Source organism: Dendrobates tinctorius, unplaced genomic scaffold, assembly GCF_039654945.1.
Source record: "Dendrobates tinctorius isolate UK_male_01 unplaced genomic scaffold, ASM3965494v1 ptg000071l, whole genome shotgun sequence".
NCBI classification, from domain to species: Eukaryota; Metazoa; Chordata; class Amphibia; order Anura; family Dendrobatidae; genus Dendrobates; species Dendrobates tinctorius.
The window spans coordinates 25,960,451-25,987,767 of record NW_027361739.1 but is presented as its reverse complement, the minus strand read 5'-3'; the positions used below and the strand labels follow the sequence as shown (position 1 = coordinate 25,987,767).

Sequence of the window (27,317 nt, the reverse complement as noted above, 5' to 3'; positions counted from 1 at the left end):
TGCGCCAGTTTAAGGTATTTGATGCAAAAAGTGTCAGAAAATGCGAAAACACAAAAAAAGAAAAGTGACTTCAATAACTTGCAAAATGATTAATCTGACCCATTGAGTTTATTTGTACCTGGGATGATGATGATGATGGAGGTGATGTTGATGGATATAATGATGATGGATGATGATGGATGATGGAGATGATGATGGGTAATAGAGATAATAATGATGGAGATGATGATTGATGGATATGATGATGATGATGATGGAGATTATGATGATGAGGGAGATGATGTTGGAGATGACAGATGATGGGAGATGATGATGATGGATAATGGATATGATAATGATGGAGATGATGATTATGATGATGATGATGGAGATGATGATGGTGATGATGATGTTGGAGAAGATGATGGAGATGATGACAATAATCTCTTTGTGGGTCTGAGCCCGTTGCAGATTTCAGCTTTCAGCAGAATCATCAGCCCTCATACATTATGAGAGAATGAGCTGTTTTATTTGGAACGTTCCGCAATCGCTATCTTCTCAACACAGTGAATGAACAGGTGAGATTCTGCACACATGGACATGATGTCTGAGTGCTGAATGATTCTGCTGACAGATGAAATCTGCAACAGGTTTGTCCTAATCATGAAAGCCCCCTTCTCATAGCTCTCATAGCCGCAACCTTGGCTGCCTCTATGTTGTATACATCCTTATATGCCTCCACATTCGCAGTCCTTGGTAATGTAAAGCCAATGCAATAAATAAATAATACAAGATGTTCATATATCCCAGCAGCGGCCACTGTGTCCCTATTAACTCATGAATGTCTGTCCATAACCCTGGCCAATATCGCTATTCCTTGAAGGAACAGCAAGAGAGCTAATACCAGACTTAATGAACAGCAGGCTGATGTATATCTGCCAAGGAATGGATTGGACCTTCTACAAGAGCCCGGCTGTCTGCTGCCTCATTAAAACAAATCAAATATGATCTACAAAATCAAAGGGTAATTGTTATGTTAATGAGTTTCCAGGAGATGGCTTAGGGGGTTTGTGGTATTAGACCTTGCTTTATGGAGTCTAATGCAAGAACATGATTTACTATTGAACTGAAACAATATATTAGAGCAATAAATCATATTGTATGGATTGTTTACGTCATATTGTATATTTGCACTTGGATGTTGATATTGATTTAGCTGATATCACAATATTGAATATATTACATGAAACTATAAATAAAATTGTATCATTTTGTTTATTAGGAAGGACAGGCTCCTGTTTAAGAATTGCCCCCTTTTTCTCTGACCCTCTACCCCTGGCGCCAGAGACGATAGGGTTCAACAGATTTTTTTTTTCTTCCAAAGCTGATTTCCAGCTGATTGTGTCTGATATTTATATCCGAGCTCCTCTCTCTCTGCCAGGGAGGCTGTAGAGTGTGTGAATTGTGTGCGAGGCGCTTTGACTGGGGCTGGATGGGGGGAGGCATGGAGGAGGTGCAGTCCAGCACTAGAGATATTGGGAGGTGGTGTTTCTTTATTACTGAAGTGGGGTAGCGATTCAGGTGGCGAAGGAAGCAGATGGGTTCAGACAGATAATAACTAGGTGCGCAGACCCAGGCACTGGGGGAGAGCGATGCAGTTTCTGCATATTGTAAAGTTGACTTGCATGGACTATGGGGTAAACGGATGCCTCTGGATATCGAATTAGATTGGTCGCCCTTTTTTATAGAAAGATGTTCAATCTACTGACTGTACCATTGGATATTATGCTGCCAGCCTAGAGACAGCCATGGGTGCTGAAATGGCCAGCACCCAGCAGACCTGGCATCTGAATGACTCCTGGACGAGCAATGGAGGTACTGAAGCCTTACCAGGCAACTTTGCCTTCGTCTGGATGGTTGTTTTGGCTGTACTCATGGGAATTTTGATAGTGACCACTGTTTTGGGCAATGCGTTGGTCATGTTGGCATTTGTGGTGGACTCCAGTCTTAGGACGCAGAACAACTACTTCCTACTCAACCTGGCTATCTCTGACTTTCTAGTAGGTAAAGTATCCAACTCTCCATCTTCTTCGTCTGCTCTCTTCATGTGGGTAAGGCTGACATAGGCTGTGGGGTAATGAGATTCGAACTCCCAGCAGTGCAACATTTGACCCAAGTCCATGCAATGGATATGTCATTGGGGAGATGCAAGAGTTTTGCAAGGAGCGGAGGATCCAGAATTCAGCATTAAATATACATGAAAGTTGCTGATCTCATTGCATCAGGCAGTAATAGGATTTATCTGTTGCTTTTTACAGGGGCTTTGTGCATCCCTCTCTATGTGCCCTACGTGCTGACTGGGAGATGGAGCTTCGGCAGAAGTGTCTGCAAACTGTGGCTGGTACTCGACTACTTACTGTGCACCTCGTCAGTATTCAATATCGTCCTCATCAGCTACGACAGGTTCATTTCGGTGACCAGAGCTGTAAGTAAACCCGCCCTCCCCACAGCCGGTGCTGAACGGGTTAATATTATATGCATCCGCTGCTCTGGATGCAAATGACGAGAAGGGGACAATAATGTGCAATCCATCATTTTACAGGCAACGGGCAAATACATGTGTCCCTAGTGTCCGACATCGCCTGCAATTAACTCCTCTGCTACCAGAACGCAGCCACTATAAAAGGAGAGAAAAATAGAGATCCGTTCATTTTTTTTGGGCATCCGGCTGAGCCTCTGCAATATTATGTCAATTATAGGAAATCTGTAGGAACTATTCAGCTCAGGTTATAGACGAGATGATATTCCCATAGAGATGATTGAATGACTTGAGCATGAATTTCACACCAATCTGTACAGGGGCATATGCAATTACTACGTATGACTAGCATTAAGCAAAAAGCTTCCCGAAGAAAAACTTCACATTGGCAGCTGACAGCGGTAGCAGGGTGATGGTTCGGAAAGTGCATCCGTCAGGCGAGACAACGTGAAAAGAACATTCATTTCTAGAATTAGTCAGCGTGTTGTGGTAGTCAAACATTAGAAGAAAAAAAAAAAGGTATTGCATCTTTTTCCAGAAACAGCAACACTATTTTCCACAGGCTGTGACAAATATTGCAACTCATACACATTTTCCTAGCTGCAATACGAGACACAGCCTAGGAATAAGTGTGGCGCTGTTTCTGGAGAAAAAAAATTGCTTATACTTTACCTTTAAACCATCCATGTAATTAGATCAAAATTGTTTTGTGAAAACAGACAGTTAAACAAACAGTTAAATAACGCAAATATATTCTACAGCCCTTTACAGTATATACTTATTTTTTTAAAAATAGCGCTCTACAGTACATGTGGCTGTGTCTGGTATCGCAACTCAGCCCGATTTTTCTCTAATGAGCCAAGCTACAACACTAGAGACTGTTCGCAGGCAATACGGGTGCTGTTTCTGGAAAAGAGACAGGATATCATGCTTTTATTGATATCATTAACCCCCCCCCCATGGAAAAAAAAACACAAATCATAATCAAAAATTGTCTGACCTTGTTGTTCCTAGGTTCCTGTTGGAAGCCTATTAGAGTTGTGGCCAAAAGTATTGACACCCCTGCAATTCTGTCAGATAATACTCAGTTTCTTCCTGAAAATGATTGCAATCACAAATTCTTTGGTATTATTATCTTCATTTAATTTGTCTTAAATGAAAAAACACAAAAGAGAATGACGCAAAAAGCAAAACATTGATCATTTCACACAAAACGCCAAAAATGGGCCAGACAAAAGTATTGGCACCCTCAGCCTAATACTTGGTTGCACAACCTTTAGCCAAAATAACTGCGACCAACCACTTCCGGTAACCATCAATGAGTTTCTTACAATGCTCTGCTGGAATTTTAGACCATTCTTCTTTGGCAAACTGCTCCAGGTCCCTGATATTAGAAGTGTGCCTTCTCCAAACTGCCATTTTAGATCTCTCCACAGGTGTTCTATGGGATTCAGGTCTGGACTCACTGCTGGCCACCTTAGAAGTCTCCAGTGCTTTCTCTCAAACCATTTTCTAGTGCTTTCTGAAGTGTGCTTTGGGTCATTGTCCTGCTGGAAGACCCATGACCTCTGAGGGAGACCCAGCTTTCTCACACTGGGCCCTACATTATGCTGCAAAATTTGTTGGTAGTCTTCTGACTTCATAATGCCATGCATACGGTCAAGTAGTCCAGTGCCAGAGGCAGCAAAGCAAACCCAAAACATCAGGGAACCTCCGCCATGTTTGACTGTAGGGACGTGTTCTTTTCTTTGAATGCCTCTTTTTTTTTCTCCTGTAAACTCTATGTTGATGCCTTTGCACAAAAAGCTCTACTTTTGTCTCATCTGACCAGAGAACATTCTTCCAAAATGTTTTAGGCTTTTTTAGGTAAGTTTTGGCAAACTCCAGCCTGGCTTTTTTATGTCTCGGGGTAAGAAGTGGGGTCTTCCTGGGTCTCCTACCATACAGTCCCTTTTCATTCAGACACCGACGGATAGTACGGGTTGACACTGTTGTACCCTCGGTCTGCAGGGCAGCTTGAACTTGTTTGGATGTTAGTCAAGGTTCTTTATCCAACATCCACACAATCTTGCATTGAAATCTCTTGTCAATTTTTCTTTTCCGTCCACATCTAGGGAGGTTAGCCGCAGTGCCATGGGCTTTATCTTCGTGATGACACTGTGCACGGTAGACACAGGAACATTCAGGTCTTTGGAGATGGACTTGTAGCCTTGAGATAGAATCGTAGAGTTGGAAGGGACCTCCTGGGCCATCTGGTCCAACCCCCTGCTCAAAGCAGGATTCGTTAAATCATCCCAGTCAGATGTCTGTCCAGCCTCTGTTTGAAGACTTCCATTGAAGGAGAACTCACCACTTCTCGTGGCAGCCTGTTCCACTCATTGATCACACTGTCAAAAAGTTTTTTCTAATATCTAATCTGTGTCTCCTCCCATTCAGTTTCATCCCATTGCTTCTAGTCTTTCCTTGTGCAAATGAGAATAAAGATGATCCTTCTACAATGTGACAGCCCTTTAGATATTTGCAGACAGCTATTAAGTCTCCTCTCAGTCTTCTCTTTTGCAAACTAAACATTCCCAAATCCTGCAACCTTTCCTCGTAAGACAGGGTTTGCAGACTGGTCACCATTCTGGTCGCTCTTTTCTGAACTTGCTCCAGTTTGTTGATGTCTTTTTTAAAATGTGGTGCCCAAAACTGGACACAATATTCCAGATGAGGTCTGACCAAAGAGGAGTGGAGGGCAATAATGACTTCACGTGATCTAGACTATATGCTTCTGTTAATACATCCTAGAATTGCATTTGCCTTTTTTGCTGCTGCATCACACTGTTGACTCATATTCAGTCTGTGATCTATTAGTATACCCAAGTCTTTTTCACATGTGCTGTTGCTTAGCCCTATTCCTCCCATTCTGTATATGCTTTTTTCATTTTTATTGCCCAGATGTAGTACTTTGTATTTTTCCCTGTTAAAAACCATTCTGTTAGTTGCTGCCCACTGCTCCAGTTTATTTATATCTTTTTGAATCCTCTCTCTCTTCTATAGTATTAGCTATCCCTCCTAGCTTTGTGTCATCAGCAAATTTAATCAGTTTACCCTCAATTCCTTCATCTAAATCGTTGATAAAGATGTTGAACAATACAGGGCCCAGGACAGAGCCCTGTGGTACCCCACTTGAGACATTCTTCCAACTGGATGTGCAGCCATTTACGACCACTCTTTGGGTCCAATCACTAAGCCAGTTATGAATCCACCTAACAGTTGCCTTGTCCATTCCATACTTAGCCATTTTTTCAATAAGGATTGTATGAGATACTTTGTCAAATGCTTTGCTGAAGTCAAGATATACTATATCTACAGCATTTCCTTGATCCACCCAATCAGTGATTCCGTCATAGAAGGAAATTAAGTTAGTCTGACATGACTTATTAGTTACAAACCCATGCTGACTCTGTTTGATCACTTCATTCTTATCCAGGTACTGACATACATGTTGTTTAATAATTTGTTCAAAGATCTTTCCTGGCATAGAAGTCAGACTCACTGGCCTATACTTGCCTGGGTCCACCATCTTCCCTTTTTTGAAGATAGGAACAACATTTGCTCTTCTCCAGTCTTCTGGGACGTCTCCTGTTCTCCAAGAATTTTCAAAGATTATGGAGAGGGGTTCAAAAATTTCTTCTGCTATCTCCTTCAGTACTCTGGGGTGTAATTCATCTGGACCTGAAGACTTGAATTCATTTAGGTTAGCTAAGTGTTTCCTCACTATCTTTCTGTTTATAGATATCCTGGATTCTTCTATTCCCTTAATAGGACAGTGAAGAACAGTTGATGTTACATTTCCTTTCTGAGAGAAAACAGGTGCAAAATAGGAATTTAAAAGTTCGGCCTTCTCAACATCCTGTCTTACCATTTCATCATTTTCATCCTGTAAAAATCCTATAGCATCTTTGACTTTTCTTTTACTTTTGACATATCCCCAAAATCCTTCATTATTGCTTTTGACATCTCTTGCAAGCCTCAATTCATTGTCAGCTTTAGATAATATGATTTGTGCCCTGCAGGTTCTGCAGACATCATTATATTCTTCTTTAGATATGCCTCCCTCTTTCCATTTTATAAACATTTCTTTCTTCCTTTTTAGCATGTGCTTAAGTTCTGTGTTCATCCATCCTGGTTTCCTTAAATGCTTCCTATTCTTCCCTCTTTTCGGAATTGTTAACAATTGTGCTTTGAGAATTTCATTTTTCAAGATTTCCCATCCTTCCTGGACATTTTTGTCTTTAAGGATATCCAGCCATTGGATCCCTCCAATTCTCTTTCTGAATCCCTCAAAATCTGCCTTTCTGAAATCTAACCTTGAAGTCTGAGTCTAAACAGGTCTTCCTCCTCTAGTTATCCAAAATTCTAAAATAGCATGGTCGCTACCTCCTAGGGTTTCAGCCACTTTTACCTCCTCAACCATTTCCTCCCTGTTTATAAGGATTAGATCCAAGGTAGCAGTTCCCCTTGTTTTCTCCCCTACCTTTTGGAAGATAAAGTTGTCAGCAAGAGAGGATAAGAATTTCCTTGACCTGTTAGTTTTGCCTGAGAGAGATTCCCAACAAATGTCTGGGTAGTTGAAATCTCCCATGACAACTACTGTATGTCATATTTTTTGAGGAACTTGGCCATTTGATGCATAAAGAGTTCATCCATATCTTCAGCTTGCACATGCGGCCTGTAGTAAATGCCTACAATGGTGTCCTTTCCATTGTTCTGTCCTTGTATTCTTACCCAAACAGTTTCCACAGAACTCCCAGTCTCTGAAGCTTCAATCTCTGTGCAGATATACGCGTTTTTAACATACAATGCGACACCTCCTCCTCGTTTATCAAGTCTGTTTCTTGCAAATAAGTTGTATCCTTCTAGTCTTGTATTCCAATCATGTGTATCGCCCCACCAAGTTTCAGTGATTCCAATGACATATTTCTTTTCCTGTGTTAGTAGTTCCAGTTCTCCTTGTTTGTTGCCCATGCTTTGTGCATTAGTATAGAAACATTTTAGTTTGTGATTGTTTTCTCTTTCTCCAATATTTTTATTAATTAGATTCTTTTGTCTTTGTTCTTCCTTTCCACTTCTAATCGCAGAGTTCTCAATAGCATTTGTCAGGTGTATGGCTTTTTCTGGTCTTTTGCTTCCCTTCCCACGTTGTTCTAGTTTAAAGCTCTCCTTACACGTTGCTCATGCTTCCTCACAATTTGGTTTCTCAAGTCCTCAGACAGTTCTTTGGTCTTCTTTCTTTTCTCCATGCTCAATGTGGTACACACAAGGACACAGGACAGATGTTGAGTCAACTTTAATCCATGTCAACTGGCTGCAAGTGTGATTTAGCTATTGCCAACACCTGTTAGGTGCCACAGGTGAGTTACAGGTGCTGTTAATTACACAAATTAGAGAAGCATCACATGATTTTTCGAACAGTGCCAATACTTTCGTCCACCCTCTTTTTATGTTTGGTGTGGAATTATATCCAATTTGGCTTTAGGACAAGTCTTTTTGTGTTTTTTCATTTAAGACAAATTAAATGAAGATAATAATACCAAAGAATTTGTGTTTGCAATCATTTTCAGGAAGAAACTGAGTATTATCTGACAGAATTGCAGGGGTGTCAATACTTTTGGCCACAACTGTATATCCTTGGCCACTTCTGCTAAGGAGCATTGCACCTCAGGTGGCGGGAAGATGCCTAAAACTGAGGGGTGTGGAGCAGGGGCCCAGGAGCTCAGCTCTTTGCATGAATAGTAAATGCCTGCTTTTGTTACACAGCCGCCATTTGTCTTCTTTAGCAGTGGCAAGAGCTAAGTTCCGTTCACTGCTGTCAACCATTTACATGCCGCTATCAACTTTTGATAGCGGCACTTACAGTAAAAGGAGCAGTCACTGGTGACACGATCACAAGCTATCAATGATTTACGATAGCAGCCAAAGACTACTGTCACTGCAATTTTGGTTCTCCAGAGCCACTGACTAAACTACGTACACCCATGATTTATCCTTTTATACTGCAATATTGTGATATTGCAGTATAGTAAAAGCAATCAGACGATTTCAGGTTCAAGTAATTTACGGCGACTAAAAAGAATAAGTTAAACAAAAAGTTTGTATAAACATAACTAAAATTACCCCACTTTTTCCCCCCAATAAATAAAATCAAATAAAAAAACATTAGACATTTGGTATCACTGCATCTATTCTATCACAATTATTAAAATATATAGAATTAACCCGCACAGGAAATGCCAAAGTGAGAAGAAAAATTACAAACGCCAGAACTGCATTTTTTTGTTGCCATGCTTACATAAAAAATGGCATCAAAATATCATATGTTCCCCAAATTGTTATCCATAAAAATGTCAGCTCACCAAGCAAAAAACGAGCTCTCACATACAGATGCTTCTCACAAAATTAGAATATCATCAAAAAGTTAATTTATTTCAGTTATTCAGTACAAAAAGTGAAACTCGTATATATAGTCATTACAGAGTGATCTATTCCAAGTGTTTATTTCTGTTAATGTTGATGATTATGGCTTACAGCCAATGAAATCCCAAAACTCATCTTCTCAATAATTAACAAAAAACACCTGCAAAGGCTTCCTAAATGTTTAAAATGGTCCCTTAGTCTGTTTCAGTAGGCACCACAATCTTGGGGAAGACTGCTGACTTGAGAGATGTCCAGAAGGCAGTCAATGACACACTCCACAAGGAGGGTAAGCCACAAAAGGTCATTGGTAAAGAAGCTGGCTGTTCAGAGTGCTGTATCCAAGCATATTAATGGAAAGTTGAGTGGAAGGAACAAGTGTGGTAGAAAAAGGTGCACAAGTAACCGGGATAACCGCAGTCTTGGAAGGATTGTTAAGAAAAGGCCATTCAAAAATTTGTAGAGATTCACAAGGAGTGGACTGCTGCTGGAGTCATTACTTCAGGAACAACCACACACAGACGTATCTAGGACATGGGCTACAAGTGTCACATTCCTTGTGTCAAGCCACTTATGATCAATAGACAACACCAGAAGTGTCTTACCTGGGCCAAGGAGAAAAAGAACTGGACTGTTGCTCAGTGGTCCAAGGGGTTGTTTTCAGATGAAAGTAAATTTTGCATTTCAATTGGAAATCAATTTCCCAGAGTCTGGAGGAAGAGTGGAGAGGCCACAATCCAAGCTGCTGGAGGTGTAGTGTGTAGTTTCCACAATCAGTGATGGTTTGGGGAGCCATGTCATCTGCTGGTGTAGGTCCACTGTGTTTTATCAAGACCAAAGTCAGCGCAGCCGTCTACCAGGAAATCTTAGATCACTGCATGCTTCCCTCTGCCATCAAGCTTTTTGGAGATGGAAATTTCATTCTCCAGCAGGACTTGGCACCTGTCTACACTGCCAAAAGTACCAATCGAACAAAATTATTTTTTTTGCAAACTTCTGAATCTGCAAGTTTGTATTGCGTCCTTCTATTGTGCTAGGCATTATTAATGCGAGTCATACCTCTTTGCTAAAAAGCAGTAAGGAACATAGCCGAGTTCTCTGGAACCATATAGTGTGTGTATATAGATATATACCGTATTTTCCGGCGTATAAGACGACCCCCAACTTTTCTAGTTAAAATATAAAGTTTGGGATATACTCACCGTATAAGACTACCCCTCTTCCAATGCACATATGGAAAAAATAAAAAAAAAATCGGATTTTTTTTCAATATGGTAATTTTAATTCAAATGCTTATGACATTCAGGTACGGTACTTAGCTGGAAAAATGTAACTTATAAGGCTGTTTATCATCAAACATGTATAATATAACAGTGCAAGTGGATTAAACTTTTCCTAATTAACTCTAAAGCTGAAAGGAAGGATAAGACAATAAACCCAAGGGAGCTGCCATGCTGTTTGCTTTTTAAGCTGTCAACCAAACTGGAACTGATATTGATAGGAGGAAGATAACAAACAATAGAGATCAGGCAAGTCGAGTTAGCAACGGCCATCCTAACTACAAGCTACGGTACCGTATTTTTACAAGTTTTGCTGGCGTGACAGTTTCCATTTAAAAGCCTTCAAAATCCTCCTGTTCATCATCTGATATCATAAGTACATCAATGACATCTTGTGATACATCTGTAAGGCAGTCATCGTATGGATTGAATTCTGTATCAGATGGTGTGGGCTCAGCTTCGGCTTCCTCTTCATCTTGCCACAAGTAGTCATCCTCCATACCATCTAATGAATTTGAGTGCCACACTTCTTGAAAGACTTGATTACTGTTTCTGCATCAATATCCTTCCAGGCTTTTATGACAAACTTGCACAAACCATCCAACTGTGGAGCACGCATGTTTCCTCCTTTTGTAAATGACTTTTCGCCGCTAACCATCCATTCATTCCACTGTTCTCGAATGCGATCTTTAAATGGCTTGTTTAGGCACACATCCAGTGGCTGTAGCAATGATGTCAATCCTGCAGGAATCACTGCCGCATGTGTATTTAGTTTTGCAAGCCTTCGTTTGGTGCTGGGAGTTAAATGAGCCCTGAACATATCCCACACCAGTAGACTACAGTTTTGAATAAGTCCACCTGGTCGCCTGCTCCATACATTATCAAGCCATAGCTTTACCCCTTCCTCATCCATCCAGCCTTTTTCATTCACATGTACAAAACAACCAACAGGGAACTTGAGTTTTTCTTTTAAAAATAATCATTGGTCTCAGTTTGGCGCCATCAGCTGTGCATCCTAACACCACTGTAAAACTGGACTTCTCATGCCCCATTGTTTTAATTAAAATTGTTTTTTCACCTTTTTGATGGACCGTGTTATTTCCAATCATATCAAAATTCATTGGAGTCTCATCCATATTTCCAATATTACTTAACGGATAGCCATGTTTATTGCGCTGTTTTATTACGTATCGATGGAAACTATTTAGCTTACTATCAAGATCTGCAGGTAATTTTTTGGCAATTTTTGTCTTTTGCCTCAGTACCATATTATACCTTGCCATGAACCTAGTACACCAGGATACAGTGGCCTTAAAGCTGTTGCTGTGATCTGGGTTAGATTTGGCACACTGAAGTGCAAACAAATGGATTTGATTTCGTGTCACTACATAACCGTTTTGGCGATGCTCATTCACCATGTCTGCTACGTGTTTTTCAAGTTCTGGCCAATGTGGGGTGCCTCTTCTTAATGCACACTTACCCCTCGGCATACTCTTTAATGCTTTTTCATTTGCTTTCCAGTCCCGAACCATCTTTTCTGTTACTCCATATTGTCTTGCAGCAGCGCAGTTATTATGTTCCATGGCAAAGTTTACAACTTTAAGTTTAAAACTGGCTTCATATTTCTTTCTTCTTGCTGGTGGAGCCATGATGGGGTTTAGACTGCTGGACATTTGTATTGTACTGTATGTACTGGTGAACAGGTACAGATACTGGTGATGTACTGGTATCCAGCATAAAACAGCCAGCCAATGTACCTTACCAGTGATTGGCCGTCTGTTGTATAAATCCTGCTTGGATTGGTCAGCTCTCCCTGCCTGTCCAGCCCCTCAGTGCCCAAGACACTCCCTGGTACCTCCAGAGAGCGCTGTGTCCAGAAAAACACCCGTCTGCGCTCCATCCTGTCCAGCCCCCTCCCCGTCCCCAAGACAGAGTGCATCCCTTGTACGTCCAGCGCTGTGCCCAGAAAACCACGCCTCTTTAATCCATCTGGCCCGCCCTTGTTTCTCTGCCACACTCGCTCCTGAGGATTGAAGCGGTGCAGGCGCACATGTGAACGATCCAAGTGGCAGAGAAGATACAAGGGCGGGACAGATAGATGAAAGAGGCGTGTCTTCAGGGCACAGCGCTGCTCTCTCCATACCCAGGACGCCAGCAGCTCGTTTCCCCGGTAAGGTGCCCCCTCGCTGCTCCCCCCCACCATATGCGCTGACCCCTCCACAACCGCCGTATAAGGCGACGCCACCCCTCCACAACCGCCGTATGAGGCGACCGTCAACCGCAGACTGCTCCACAACTGCTGTATAAGGCGATACTGGCGTATAGGACGACCCCCGACTTTTTGACGGATTTTAGGGGGTTAAAAAGTCGTCTTATACGCCGGAAAATGTGGTATATCTAATAAAAAAGCTCACGTGTGTGTGTGTGTATGTATGTATGTGTGTATGTCCGGGATTGGCATCCGCACCGTCGCAGCTACAGCCACAAAATTTGGCACAGTCACACGTCTGGACCCCGAGAGTGTCCTAGGCTATGTTGTGAGGCGAAATTTTAACCCCATGCATTCCAATTCATCAATTTTGCCCCTATCTACATAATGGGGAAAAAGTGTGTGTGTATCAAGCCCCGCCCCTCATTATGATGTCATAATGGTTGTCATGGCGACGCTGATGTCATCATAGGTTGCAAGCCCCCTGCTCATTATGATGTCATAATGGTTGACTATGGGATGGAGGATGTGTGATGGGTATATGGGCACTGGACTATGAGATGGCAGATATGTATGATGGGTATATGGGCACGGGACTATGGGATGGAGGATATGTATGATGGGTATATGGGCATGGGACTATGAGATGAAGGATGTGTGATGGGTATATGGGCACTCGACTATGGGATGGAGGATATGTATGATGGGTATACGGGCATGGGACTATGGGATGGAGGATGCGTAATGGGTATTTGGGCATGGGACTATGGGATGGAGGATGTGTGATGGGTATATCGGCACTCGACCATGGGATGGAGGATATGTACGATGGGTATATGGGCACGGGCCTATGGGATCGTGGATATGTATGATGGGTATATGGGCACGGGACTATGGGATGGAGGATAATTATAATTTGCTTTAACTATCCACAGTTAGTTACTATGTCCAGGCAGCGCCAGGCTCTTCAGCTAGTGTGTGTGTGTGTGTGTGTATATATATATATATATATATATATATATATATAATCACACACACACACACACACACGGTGGGCCATTTATATGGATACACCTAAATAAAATGGGAATGGTTGGTGAAATCAACTACTTGTTTGTGGCACATTAGTATATGGGAGGGGGGAAACTACTTTTCAAGATGGGTGGTGACCATGGCGGCCATTTTGAAGTCAGCCATTTTGGATTCAACTTTATTTTTTCCAATGGGAAGAGGGTCATGTGACATCAAACTTATAGAGAAATTGACAGGAAAAACAATGGTGTGCTTGTTTTTAACAGAACTTTATTCTTTCATGAGTTATTTACAAGTTTATGACCACTTATAAAATGTGTTCAAAGTGCTGCCCATTGTGTTGGATTGTTAATGCAACCCTCTTCTCCCACTCTTGACACACTGATAGCAACACCGCAGAAGAAATGCTAGCACAGGCTTCCAGTATCCGTTGGTTCAGATGCTGAACATCTCGTATCTTCACAGCATAGATAATTGCCTTCAGATGACCCCAAAGATAAGTCTAAGGGGGTCAAATCGGGAGACCTTGGTGGCCATTCAACTGGCCCACGATGACCAATCCACTTTCCAGAAAACTGTTCATGTAGGAATGCTCGGACCTGACACCCATAATTTTTTTTTCCATAAATGTGTTTATTAAACTTTTCAAAATAAGGTACAACAATCCAGAAAGATGATATACATATGAATACATCAGAATATACAGACAGGTAAGATACAACATTGTGAGGGACAAAACAAGCTTGTAATCCTAGATATCTCAAATCAGACACGTCATGTCCATTCACATTTTAGTAACCTTTGGACTAATCATTCTGAGATTGTGTAGGAAAAAGGCAGATATAGAGAAATAAAGTCAAGAAGAGGGAAAGAGAATAGAGAAAGTGGGTAAGAAATGGGAGAAGGGGAGGGGGAAATAAACCAACCTCGGTCCCAGCTACCCTACGAAAACTATGGAAACTCAGTTAACCAGCCCGGAAACTCCGAACTCTCCTTGAATGTCTCCCAGAGGAACCACATTTGTCCCCGCTCGGTCACAGATTCATCATCTTGAGCCATCAGCGACTCCATTCGGTTCACTCTATCCATCTCGGACACCCACTCCACCGCAGATGGAACCCTTGTCGCTCTCCAGTATCGGGGAATAATTGTTCTGGCCGCTATTAAGCAGAACCTTATAATTCCTTTCTTTATGGTTGTTATAGACCCAGGAATCAATGAAAGGAGAGCTATTTGAGGGGATGGCTCACAGGAAACGCCCGTCATCAAGTGAAAGACTCCAAAAACAGCTTCCCAAAATGGACGTAGAAGACTGCAAGACCATCATATATGAAGCATAGACCCCTCCTCATTGTCACATCTCCAGCATAAGTTTGAAATTGCAGGATTTATTTTATGGAGGAGCACAGGACACCTATACCAACGCGTTAATATTTTATAATTTTTCTCTTGTGATCTGCAAGATATAGAGGTCCTGTGGGTAAGGGTAAAGATCTTCAGACGGTCTGCCTCAGAGAGGGTGATCCGCAGATCTCTCTCCCAAGCTGTAATAAAGCTGGGGGTGTCAATAGATAACGTTTCCAGGATCAAACTGTAAAGCAAAGAGACTGTGTGGGTAGGACCCTCCGCGGCCAGCATAAAGGACTCAAATCGGGTCGATGTGTTAAAGGAAATACCCGAAAGAAAGTCCTTCAACTGAGCGAATTCAAGCCAAGATAGCGATTTGCTATGGCAGGTGTCCCGCAACCCCCCCACAGTGGAGAGCCCAGAGAGTCTGTCCGCCACCTGGCCCAGTCTCACCCGATCGACAGATCTCCAGCATAGAAACACAGTCCTGTCCACTGCTGGAGGGAAAGCAATGTTGTCAAAGAGGGGGCCCAGTCTACTCGGAATGTTACAAAGTCTCAGTCTCCCCCGATTTCTATCCCAAAATCTCAACACTATCTGCATAAGAGGTGGAAAGTCCGAGATCGGGGGCCTAAAATTGGCACCACACCATGGTATCCAGTATAGAGAGCAAGGAGAGAGGAGTTTTTCTAAAATCACCCACTGTTTATGTAAGTCGATGTATCTCCAGTCAACTATTCTAGTCAGGAGAATGGCATGATAATATCTTTTGAAGCTAGGAAGACATGTACCCCCGTGTCTTGGGTCTGGTCAAAACCGAGAGCCTAATTCGGGGTCTACGAGCTCCCCAGACAAAACTATTAATAGCAGATTGTAACCGATTGAAGAAGTAGTCAGGAATTGCAATTGGGACTGTTTGAAAAAGACAAAGAAAGCGGGGGCGAATGCCCATTTTGATGACGTTTATACGACCAAACCATGAGAGCTGAGATCTATTGTATTTTTTAAGATCCAATAGAGTTTTGTGTAAAAGTGGGACATAGTTTAGGGGAAAAAAGATCCACTTCGTTTCTGGGGATCCAAACTCCCAAGTATTTTATAGCTTTATCTTTCCATTTAAAAGGGAATGAAGCCAGGAGTCTGTGGACCAGGTCATCAGGGAGAGATATATTAAGGGCCTCTGTCATTGAATAATTAACTTTAAAGTTAGATACTTCTCCAAACCATTGGAACTCTCTCATCAGCACTGGGAAGGCAATGTTCGGGTTAGTGATATAGATCAATAGGTCATCTGCATAGATACACAATTTAACATGATTCCGACCAACCTGAAGGCCCTTGATATCAGGAGCATTCCTCAGTGCGATTGCAAGATGCTCCATTGCAATAATATAAAGTAAGGGCGAAAGAGGGCACCCCTGACGTGTGCCATTAGCTATTTGTAAGGGGGATGACAAAGTACCATTAACTCTAAGTCGGGCTGTGGGGCCTTGATATAGTGCCAAAATCCTACCCTGCATGTCAGGTCCCAAGCCAAGCTGTGTCAAGGCAGATCTCATAAAGGTCCATCCTAGACGATCAAACGCCTTTTCCGCATCTATGGACAATAGACATGCTGGAATTATGTTTACGCATATGAGAGGCAAGGAGCAATGTTTTCACAGTACTATCTCTAGCCTCCCTGCGTTGTACAAAACCAGCCTGATCCATGTGAAGGGAGTAGGGGGCTTAGACTTTTTGCAATTGCTTTGGCGAATACTTTTACATCAACATTAATTAGGGAGATAGGCCGATAATTAGCGTATAATAAAGGGTCCTTTCCTGGCTTGGGAATAACGACAATCGTGGCAACTAAAGTTTGGGGGGCAAAAGGGCAATTCTCAGAGATAGAGTTGAAGAGTTTCGTCACAAATGGAATTAAATTTGATGCAAATATCTTATAAAAGTTAGCCGGGAATCCATCCGGACCGGGGCATTTGCCAGAGACCTGACTGTATCCAGTATCTCCTGTTCCGAGAACGGGGTCTCAAGGGCCATTACGTTCTCAGATGGAAGAGGAGGAATCGGAGTGCTATTTACATAGTTATCCACTCTTTCCTGGAAGTCGGACACAGCCATGTCAGCCAAAGGTCCTCTAAGGTTGTAAAGGGAGTTGTAATAACCCCTAAATGAGTCTGCAATCTCCAAGGGGGAGTGGAGGGATTTACCTGACCCAGACTTAATGGTAGGTATATAAGTAGTAGGAATTCGTGGGTGTAAAAATCGTGCTAATTCCCTACCAGGCTTGTCAGAGTATTCGTATAGGTATCTGCGGAAGCGGTCTCTCTGTCTTGCTGTTACTGTATCTAGCAATAAGCTTAAGTTGGTTCTAGCTTTTAACAGGTCAGTCATGACTTGTGGATTTTGTGACCTTTTGTGTTTCAACTCTAAAGCTTGGATGTGCGTCAACAAATTAGGAATGGCAGAAGCCCTTTCTCTCTTTAATCGTGCCCCCTGTTGGATGAATACTCCCCTTATAACTCCTTTTAAGGCCTCCCACTGATATGACAAAGCTATGGGGTCATCTTTGTGAATATTGAAAAAATCTGTGATTGCCATCCTGACAAGAGGGATTTTTGAGAAGCCCCGGGTGTAAGGACCAAGTCCATTCGTTCGATGTGAGTTCTGGAACCGTCAAGGATAGTAAGACTGGGGCATGGTCCGACCAAATCATTGTGTCAATTTGCTGACACCCATAATTGATGGTATGGTGTGGCATATGGGGTACAAAGATAATGGGGCCATTCTTTATCAATGGAAACCTCAATGCCACTGGATATCTGAAATTGCTACATGATGATGTGCTGCCCTTTATATGCACTGCAGATGGCACGTTCCCTGAGTTTTTCCAGCAAGATGGTGCACCACCACATTTTAGGTGTCAGGTTCAAGCATTCCTCCAAGGAATTTTACCCCTTTAGACTAGCATTTCTTCTGCAATGTTGCTATCAGTGTGTCAAGAGTGGGAGAAGAGGGTTGCATTGACAATCCAACATGTTTGAGGGGGCTTGTCACAGTGATATGCCCAGCAGTGGACTCGTTGTGCTCTGACAGATATTGCCACCCCCAAGCGTGACAAAATTTCTATTTTGCATACTCTTTGGTGCTCTGTAAGGCTAAATCCTAGCAGGTTTTTTGTGGCTCCAGCTTTAAGTATGGCGCCAGGACTTATGCCCACTGCTCTGGTGGGAGTTTCTATCAGCGACCCTTTCAGAAACTGTTAAAAAGGCCTGTATATCATCCCCTGGGATTATTTTCTGCAAGGTTCTCCTCACCGCTTTCCGGATAGAAAAATCATCATTTGACCCTGGAGATAGAGCTGCCGCCAAGGCATGAACTGCCTATGTGAGTAAATCAATCTGCTGCTGTCAGTGCAGTTGTTGGTGCTGCTGCTGGAGCTGTTGCATAAGCAGCTTACTTGTCTCCTGTTGTGCCAGATGTTGCTGCTGCTGCTGGGCTTGCACCAGGAGTATAATCAGGTTCTCCATACTGTCTGACACTGCTCCCTAGCTTATAGCCGCCTTCACCTAAGACATGCAGTACTTCTGTAGCAGTCACATGTGTTCCCTGGGAATGTTGCTCACATTCTCCACCAAATGTGGTAGGTTGACTCACTCAGCTTCTCCACGTCCCCAGAAAACTTAAATGCAGCCTTTGTCCATCACAGGGTAAAAGATAAAGTAACAAATCCCTACAATAGAGCTGGTTATCCCATCTGGCTTAGAGACCAGCTTCTCAGTCCTTTTAGCAAAGATATTCAAAACAGGAGATCTGCAACCTCCTCACACACAGGCCTGTGTGAGACAACACAGCTCTCAATTTACAAAGTGAACCACACCCAGGGGTGGAGATATATTGTGAGCAGCAGTCTCTCCCAAACTCATTAGCATCTTACAATCAATCTGTCATTGCCGATTAACCCCACTCAGCTATTAGTATACTGGAGCATTTTCCCATATTTACTAAAGCATTACTTCAAGTTTATTTCCAACCACTAGATGTCCGACAACAACCTTACAATATATACTGCTCAAAAAAATAAAGGGAAAACTAAAAGTTGGATCAGCAGGTAATTTGTTCCCTTTATTTTTTTTTAGATATATATATATATATATATTATGCTTAGATCCTCTTTAACATTTCTGCCCTGGGAAAAATTAGGCACTGACTTATACAAATATAACAGCATTGATATCATAATTGATTCTCTTCTTCAATAATATAATATATATTCTGTGCAAGTCACTGCTGTTACCCAAATAGTTTACACTGCATTCTATTTAGTTCACTGCTGTTACCCCCCATAGTTTACACTGCATTCTGCGTGGGTCACTGCTGTTATTCACATAGCTTACACTGTATTCTGCGCTGGTCACTGCTGTTTTCCCCATAGTTTACACTGCATTCTGTGTGGGTCACTGCTGTTATTCACATAGTTTACACTGTATTTTGCACTGGTCACTGCTGTTTCCCCATAGTTTACACTGCATTCTGCGTAGGTCAATGCTGTTACACCCCACAGTTTAAACTGCATTCTGTGTGGGTGACTGCTGTTATTCACATAGTTTACACTGCATTCTGAGCTGGTCACTGCTGTTTTACCCATAGTTTACACTGCATTGTGCGCTGGTCACTGTTACCCCCATAGTTTACACTGCATTCTGCGCTAGTCACTGCTGTTTTTGCCATAGGTTACACTGCATTCTGCGCTGGTCACTGCTGCTACCTCCATAGTTTGCATTGCATTCTGGGTTGGTCATTGCTGTTACTCCCATAGTTTACATTGCATTATGAGTGGGTCACTGCTGTTTTTTGCCATAGTTTACACTGCATTCTGCGCTGGTCACTGCTGCTACCTCCATAGTTTGCATTGCATTTTACGTTGGTCACTGATGTTACCCCCATAGTTTACACTGCATTCTGCACTAGTCACTGCTGTTTCACTAATAGTTTACACTGCATTCTGCATGGGTCACTGCTGTTACCCCCATAGATTACACTGCATTCTGCACTGGTCACTGCTGTTACCCCCATAGATTACACTGCATTCTGCACTGGTCACTGCAGTTTTTGCCATAGTTTACACTGCATTCTGCGCTGGTCACAGTTTTCATTGCATTCTGCGTGAGTCACTGCTGTTACCCCCATAGTTTGCACTGCATTCTGCGTGGGTCACTGCTGTTACCCCTATAGTTTACACTGCATTCTGAGTGAGTCACTGCTGTTACCCCCATAGTTTACACTGCATTCTACATGGGTCACTGCTGTTACCTCCATAGTTTACACTGCATTCTGCGTGTGTTACTGCTGCTGCCCAAATAGTTTACATTGCATTCTGCGTGGGTCACTGCTATTGCCCTAATAATTTTCACTGCATTCTGCGTGGGTCACTTCTGTTACCTCCATAGTTTACACTGCATTCTGCGTGGGCCACTGCTGTTTACTCCATAGTTTACATTGCATTATGTGTGGGTCACTGCTGTTACATCCATAGTTTACACTGCATTCTGGGCCACTGCTGTTACCTCCATAGTTTACACTGCATTATGCATGAGTTACTGCTTTTACCTCCATAGTTTATATTGCATTCTGCGCTGGTCACTGCTGTTACCTTCATAGTTTACACTGCATTCTGCATGGGTCACTACTGTTACCCCCATAGTTTACACTGCATTCTGCACTAGTCACTGCTGTTTTTGCCATAGTTTACACTGCATTCTGCGCTGGTCACTGCTGTTACCACCATAGTTTACATTGCATTCTGCGTGGGTCACTGCCTTTTCCCCCATAGTTTACACTGCATTCTGCATGGGTCACTGCTGTTACTACAACAGTTTACATTGCATTCTGCGCTGGTCACTGCTGTTTCACTAATAGTTTACACTGCATTCTGCGCTGGTCACTGTTGTTACCCCCATAGATTACACTGCATTCTGCACTGGTCACTGCTGTTACCCCCATAGATTACACTGCATTTTGCACTGGTCACTGCAGTTTTTGCCATAGTTTACACTGCATTCTGCGCTGGTCACTGTTTTACCCATACTTTACACTGCATTATGCGCTGGTCACTGCTGTTTTATCCATAGTTTACACTGCATTCTGTGTGGGTCACTGCTGCTACCTCCATACTTTGCATTGCATTCTGCATGGGTCACTGCTGTTTTCCCCATAGTTTACACTGTATTCTGCATGGGTCACTGCTATTACTACAACAGTTTACATTGCAGTCTGCATGAGTCACTGCTGTTGCACTAATAGTTTTCACTGCATTCTGCGTGGGTCACTGCTGTTACCTCCATAGTTTACACTGCATTCTGGGCCACTGCTGTTACCTCCATAGTTTACACTGCATTCTGCGTGGGTCACTGCTATTGCCCTAATAGTTTTCACTGCATTCTGCGTGGGTCACTGCTGTTACCTCCATAGTTTACACTGCATTCTGGGCCACTGCTGTTACCTCCATAGTTTACACTGCATTCTGCGTGGGTCACTGCTGTTTTACCCATAGTTTACACTGCATTCTGCGCTGGTCACTGCTGATACACCCATAGTTTACATTGCATTCTGCATGGGTCACTGCTGTTTTCCCCATAGTTTACACTGCATTCTGCGTGGGTCACTGCTGTTGCCCCCATAGTTTACACTGCATTCTGCGTGGGTCACTGCTGTTGCCCCCATAGTTTACACTGCATTCTGAGTGAGTCACTGCTGTTACCGCCATAGTTTACTCTGCATTCTGCGTGGGTCACTGCTGTTACCTCCATAGTGTATAATGCATTCTGCACTGGTCACTGCTGTTTTTGCCATAGTTTACACTGCATTCTGCGCTGGTCACTGTTATTTTACCCATAGTTTACACTGCATTCTGCGTGGGTCACTACTGTTTTCCCCATAGTTTACACTGCATTCTGCATGGGTTACTGCTGTTACTACAACAGTTTACATTGCATTCTGCGTGAGTCACTGCTGTTACCCCCATAGTTTGCACTGCATTCTGCGTGGGTCACTGCTGTTACCCCTATAGTTTATACTGCATTCTGAGTGAGTCACTGCTGTTACCCCCATAGTTTACACTGCATTCTGCGTGGGCCACTGCTGTTACCTCCATAGTTTACTTTGCATTATGTGTAGGTCACTGCTGTTACCTCCATAGTTTACACTGCATTCTGCGTGTGTTACTGCTGCTGCCCGAATAGTTTACATTGCATTCTGCGTGGGTCACTGCTGTTGCCCTAATAGTTTTCACTGCATTTTGCGTGGGTGACTGCTGTTACCTCCATAGTTTACACTGCATTCTGGGCCACTGCTGTTACCTCCATAGTTTACGCTGCATTATGCGTGAGTTACTGCTTTTACCTCCATAGTTTATATTGCATTTTGCGCTGGTCACTGCTGTTACCTTCATAGTTTACACTGCATTCTGCATGGGTCACTACTGTTACCTCCATAGTTTACACTGCATTCTGCGTGGGCCACTGCTGTTACCTCCATAGTTTATATTGCATTCTGCGCTGGTCACGGCTATTACCTCCATAGTTTACACTGCATTATGCGTGGGTTACTGCTTTTACCTCCATAGTTTATATTGCATTCTGCGCTGGTCACTGCTGTTACCTTCATAGTTTACACTGCATTCTGCATGGGTCACTGCTGTTACCTCCATAGTTTATATTGCATTCTGCGCTGGTCACTGCTATTACCTCCATAGTTTACACTGGTGAGCAGCTCTGACACCCAGTGCACAATTCAGACCATGTGACTGACAACTGATTTTGCATGTCCAATATTGGGAGATTGCTGGGCACATGCGGCAGCATGGTAAACCATTACTTTTACAGACAATATGTGCTTGTGTCCTGCTGATGATGATAATAATAATCTTTATTTTTATATAGCACTAACATATTCTGCAGTGCTTTACAGTTTGCAGACATTATCATCACTGTCCCCAATGGGGCTCACAATCTAAATATGGGACTTCCCTGCACAGTATGGAGTACAACACATGGGTATGTTTATTGTACGGAAAAATAAGGTTTTACAGTGCTAATGGTCACATGTACTGATCGGGCATTGTAACAGCATGATATACCGAGCATAAGCACAGCAGTGCCAGAGATCTATAGGAGAAAGCAATCTACCAATGTTGCAGATGTAGACCTGGATTGTTGTATATTAAAGTTGGGTTCCGGTTTTATATAAATCCAGTTTTATAGTCTCAGGTCCTCACTATTTGCATTATGTCTGCTCCCAGGAAGTAAATTGGAATATTTTTGTGTACTGTAAATCCTTAGGGCTTGTTCACACACTTAATTTTTGCTATACTTTTTTACACGCATTTTTGCTTCAGAAGAACGCAGTAATTTACAGTACATGCAAAGCTAATTACATTTCTGAAATCTTATGCACACTGCTTAATTTTTCTATGCCAACTTGAACCATCAAAACTTTTTTTTTAAATCTTCAGTGTGTCAATATGATCAGTGTTTTAGCAGCGTTAGTCACACATTTGAAAGAATGGGGAAAAGCGCATGAAAAAGCACATGATACATGAGCTTATTTTACATGGAAGGGGTGCATTACGAGTGCGATTAATGTAATGACTGACAATCTGATCTATATGTATCACACTGATAACGCCACCTTTCATTTAAAATAAACGCTGGAGGCAAATTTTTGAGTAGATCTGTGTTCAGCCGATAGATCTTAACAGCTCATTTACATATTAAAAAGAAACCTTGCGGATTTCTGTGTAATAAGACATCGAATCACAGATATCAATCATCTTCCTTTGACTTACACTACATTCATAGACGAAAGTGTTGGCACCCTTGAAATTATTCTAGAACATGAAGCATTTCTCCCAGAAAATTTTGCAATTACATGTTTTTTATACACATATTTATTTCCTTTGTGTGTATTTGAACAACACAAAAAATCAGAGAAAAAAAAAGACAAATTGGATGCAAATTTAAAGATGAAAGTGGATGTAAACCCGCGTTGTTGAGGATCCAATAAATGGTAGGAGACCAAATGCAGTATGGATGCAGTTTTATTTGTCAACACGTTTTGAGGTATTCATACCTCTTCATCACGACAAACCACAACGATCCTGTCCTGATGAAGAGGTATGATTATCTGGAAATGCATTGACAAAAAAAGCTGCATCCATACTGCATCTGGCCTCCTATCGTATATTGGATCCTCGGCAGTCCAGGTTTACATCCACTTTCATCTCCAAGTTTGTACCCTATCTTTTTGGTGGATCTGCAGCAGCTGTTTTCATTCAAGTGACCAAAGTGGTTGTGACTGTCACAAGCTCTCCAGGTGAGCAAATCCCTTTTTACTCATTCCCTTGTAATTCGGATAAGACCCTGTTGTACTTATTGTTATCCCAGTTTTATCTATAAATATTAAAAGGCAAATTGGACATAATGTCGGACAAAATTGTTGGCACCCTCAACATAATATTTGGTTGTACACCTGTTGGAATAAATAACTGCAATCAGTTGCTTCCTATAACCATAAACAAGCTTCTTTCACCTCTCAACTGGAATTTTGGACCACTCTTCTTTTGCAATCTGCTCGAGGTGTCTCATATTTGAAGGGTGCCTTCTCCCAACAGCAAATTTAAGATCTTTCCACGGGTGTTCAATGGGATTGGATCCAGACTCGCTGCTGGCCACTTCAGAACTCTCTAGTGCTTTGTTTCCATCCATTCCTGGGTGCTTCTTGAAGTATGTTAGAAGTCATTGTCCTACTGAAAGACCCATGACTGTTGTGAATTCGCTTTCTGGCCTACCTCTGGTTACTAGTGAAGGTAGTGGAGCTGGTTTTATTGACAGAGGGGTCACTAGTTCTTTTTCCGGGCTCCCTCTGGTGGTTACTGGAGGTAATGGAGCTGATCTAATTAACAGAGGCCTGCCACCTGATAATGAGGAGGATGACTGGAGATCTGGAGTTTCTGACTGGATTTAAGACAGCTGACTCCCTCTATCCCAGCTGGTGGTTCTGTTATGATTGGGTCACCGAGGAGGAAAGCAAGACCAAGCTAAGCCACAGAAAACCAGAGAGGTTGGTAACTAAGCGGATTGCAGACCCCTGATCCTATCCACACAACTAGTAGTAGCCGTGGAGCGTACCTACGATGATCCTAGACGCCTCGACACAGCCGGAGAACTAAATAAGCCTAAAGTAAGAAAGGGGAAATCTAAACTGCCCCAGAGCAGACCCCTATCAATTAGATCAGCTCTATTACCTCCAGTAACCACCAGAGGGAGCCCGGAAAGAGAATTCGTGATCCAGCTGTCAATAAAACCAGCCCCACTACTTTCACTAGTAACCAGAGGTAGGCCAGAAAGCGAATTCACAACACATGACCTAGGATGCAAACCCAGTTTTCTGACACTGAGCACTACATTTCGACCCAAAATCCATTGGTAAACTTCGGATTTCATGATGCCTTACAGACAGTCAAGGCATCCAGTGCCAGAGTCAGCAAAACATCCCCATCTTTGAATTTCCACCATGTTTGACTGTAGGTTCTGTGTTTATTTTCTTTGTAGGCCTCATTCCCTTTTTGGCAAAAAGCAGAATGATGTGCTTTACCAAAAAAGCTTTATCTTAGTCTCATCTGTCCACCAGACGCTTTCCCAGAAGGATTATGGCTTACTCCCAAACATTTTGGCAAACTGCAGTTTAGCTTTTTTATGCCTCTGTGTCAGCAGTGGGGTTCATTCAAATGTTGACTGATATTTCGCGCTGACACTGATGCACCCTGAGTGTGCAGGACATCTTGAATTTTTTTCAGAACTTGATTGGGGCTTCTAATCTACAATCCGGACTGTCCTGCATTGCAAACTTTCATCAATTTTTCTCTGTCATTCATGTCCAGGGAGATTAGCTATAGTGCCATGGGTTGTAAACTTCTTGATTATGTTGCGCACTGTGGACAAAGGAACATCAAGATCTCTGGAGATGGACTTGCAACCTTGAGATTATTGATATTTTTCAACAAATTTAGTTCTCAAGTCCTCAGAAAGTTCTCTTCTCTTTCTGTTCTTCATGTTTAGTGTGGCACACCCACAGACACATAATACAAAGATTGGGTCAGCTTCTACCCTTTTTATCTGGTTTCAGGTATGATTTTCATATTGCCAACATCTGTTACTTGCTACGGGTTAGTTTGAACGAGCATCACATGCTTGAAACAATGTTGTTTACTCACAATTTTTGGAAGGTGCCAACAATTTTGTCCAGCCCATTTTGGGGGTGGTGAAATTATGTCCAATTTGCCATTTTTTCTCTGTTTTTGTGTTGCTTCAATACACAAAAAGGGAATGAATATGTGCATAGCAGAACATGTAAACAATAATTTCTAGGAGAAATTCTTTATTTTCTGGAACAATTTTAAGGACGCCAACGCTTTCGGCCATGACTGTATATGGCCATATAGATGGCTTTTAGTATGGTTGATCTTATTGACATATTCCCTTTAATCTCTTAGATGATGGTGTCAATTGTGACTGCAGCATCTAACTGGTTAGACACATAAGGGAGGGGATAAATAGGGAAAGTTTCACTACATCCATAAAAGTCCAATAAAATTTTCAATATTGTGGGGCAGATTCATAAAAACTTTTTTGCCAGAAAAGTCACAACATTTTTGAACTATGGCAATTTGCTCAAGAATGTTGCATCTTTTGGCGATTTTTTTTTTTTTTTTTTCCCAACAGCTTGACTCAACTCTGCAAAAGTGGTTGGAGCCAGAATGGGACATGGCCTCACCCCCGGGTAGGTTCATCAAAAGTATTGATGCTTTGTACTCCATAAATGCCATTCTAGTCCCTAATTAAATCAGCATTTCTGGTGCAGCACACAGAGGCTTATACCACTAAAGGGGGTCTTACACATAGCGATATCGCTAGCAATATCGCTAAAGCATCACCGATTTTGTGACGCAGCCGCAATATTGCTAGCGATATCGCTATGTGTGATACTTACCTCCGACTGGCTCCCCCGCTGTCTGTCGCTGATCGCGCAGCTCCATTTCTCGTCGGGCGCTTCCTGCTGGCGCCGACGAGCGACACGTGGACGCGGACGGGAGGACGTCAGGATCACCGCGTCTGAAAGGTAAGTAACGACCGCTGTATCGCTGCTGCATCGCTGTGAAATCTGCCTGTGTGGCAGCTCACCAGTGACCATTTAGCGATGCACCAGCGATCCTGACCGGTCGTATCGTGGTCGGGATCGCTGGTGCATCGCTAAATGTAACGGGGCCTTTAGAAAAGACACTGAATTCATTATGTGGTGTGTGCATCTTAAAGAATTCGTCACCTTCTATTTCATCAAGACTGGTGTCGCGCGATTGTATAGGCCCCAATACAAAAAAATTGAATTAAAAATCTATCAAAAAGATTTAAGTACCCAT

At 42.5% G+C, this 27,317-nt stretch overlaps 1 protein-coding gene across 1 annotated transcript in view; it reads left to right on the top strand.

The window, feature by feature from the left end:
- Nucleotides 1-1,366: 1,366 nt before the first annotated feature.
- Nucleotides 1,367-27,317, top strand: part of HRH3 (histamine receptor H3) — a 35,393-nt gene continuing 9,442 nt past the window's right edge. Inside the window, exons 1-2 of the mRNA XM_073582510.1 lie at nucleotides 1,367-2,043; nucleotides 2,298-2,464. Of these exons, the coding sequence (XP_073438611.1) occupies nucleotides 1,788-2,043; nucleotides 2,298-2,464 (423 nt within the window). The 5' untranslated portion in view covers nucleotides 1,367-1,787. The remainder of the gene's footprint in view (nucleotides 2,044-2,297; nucleotides 2,465-27,317) is intronic.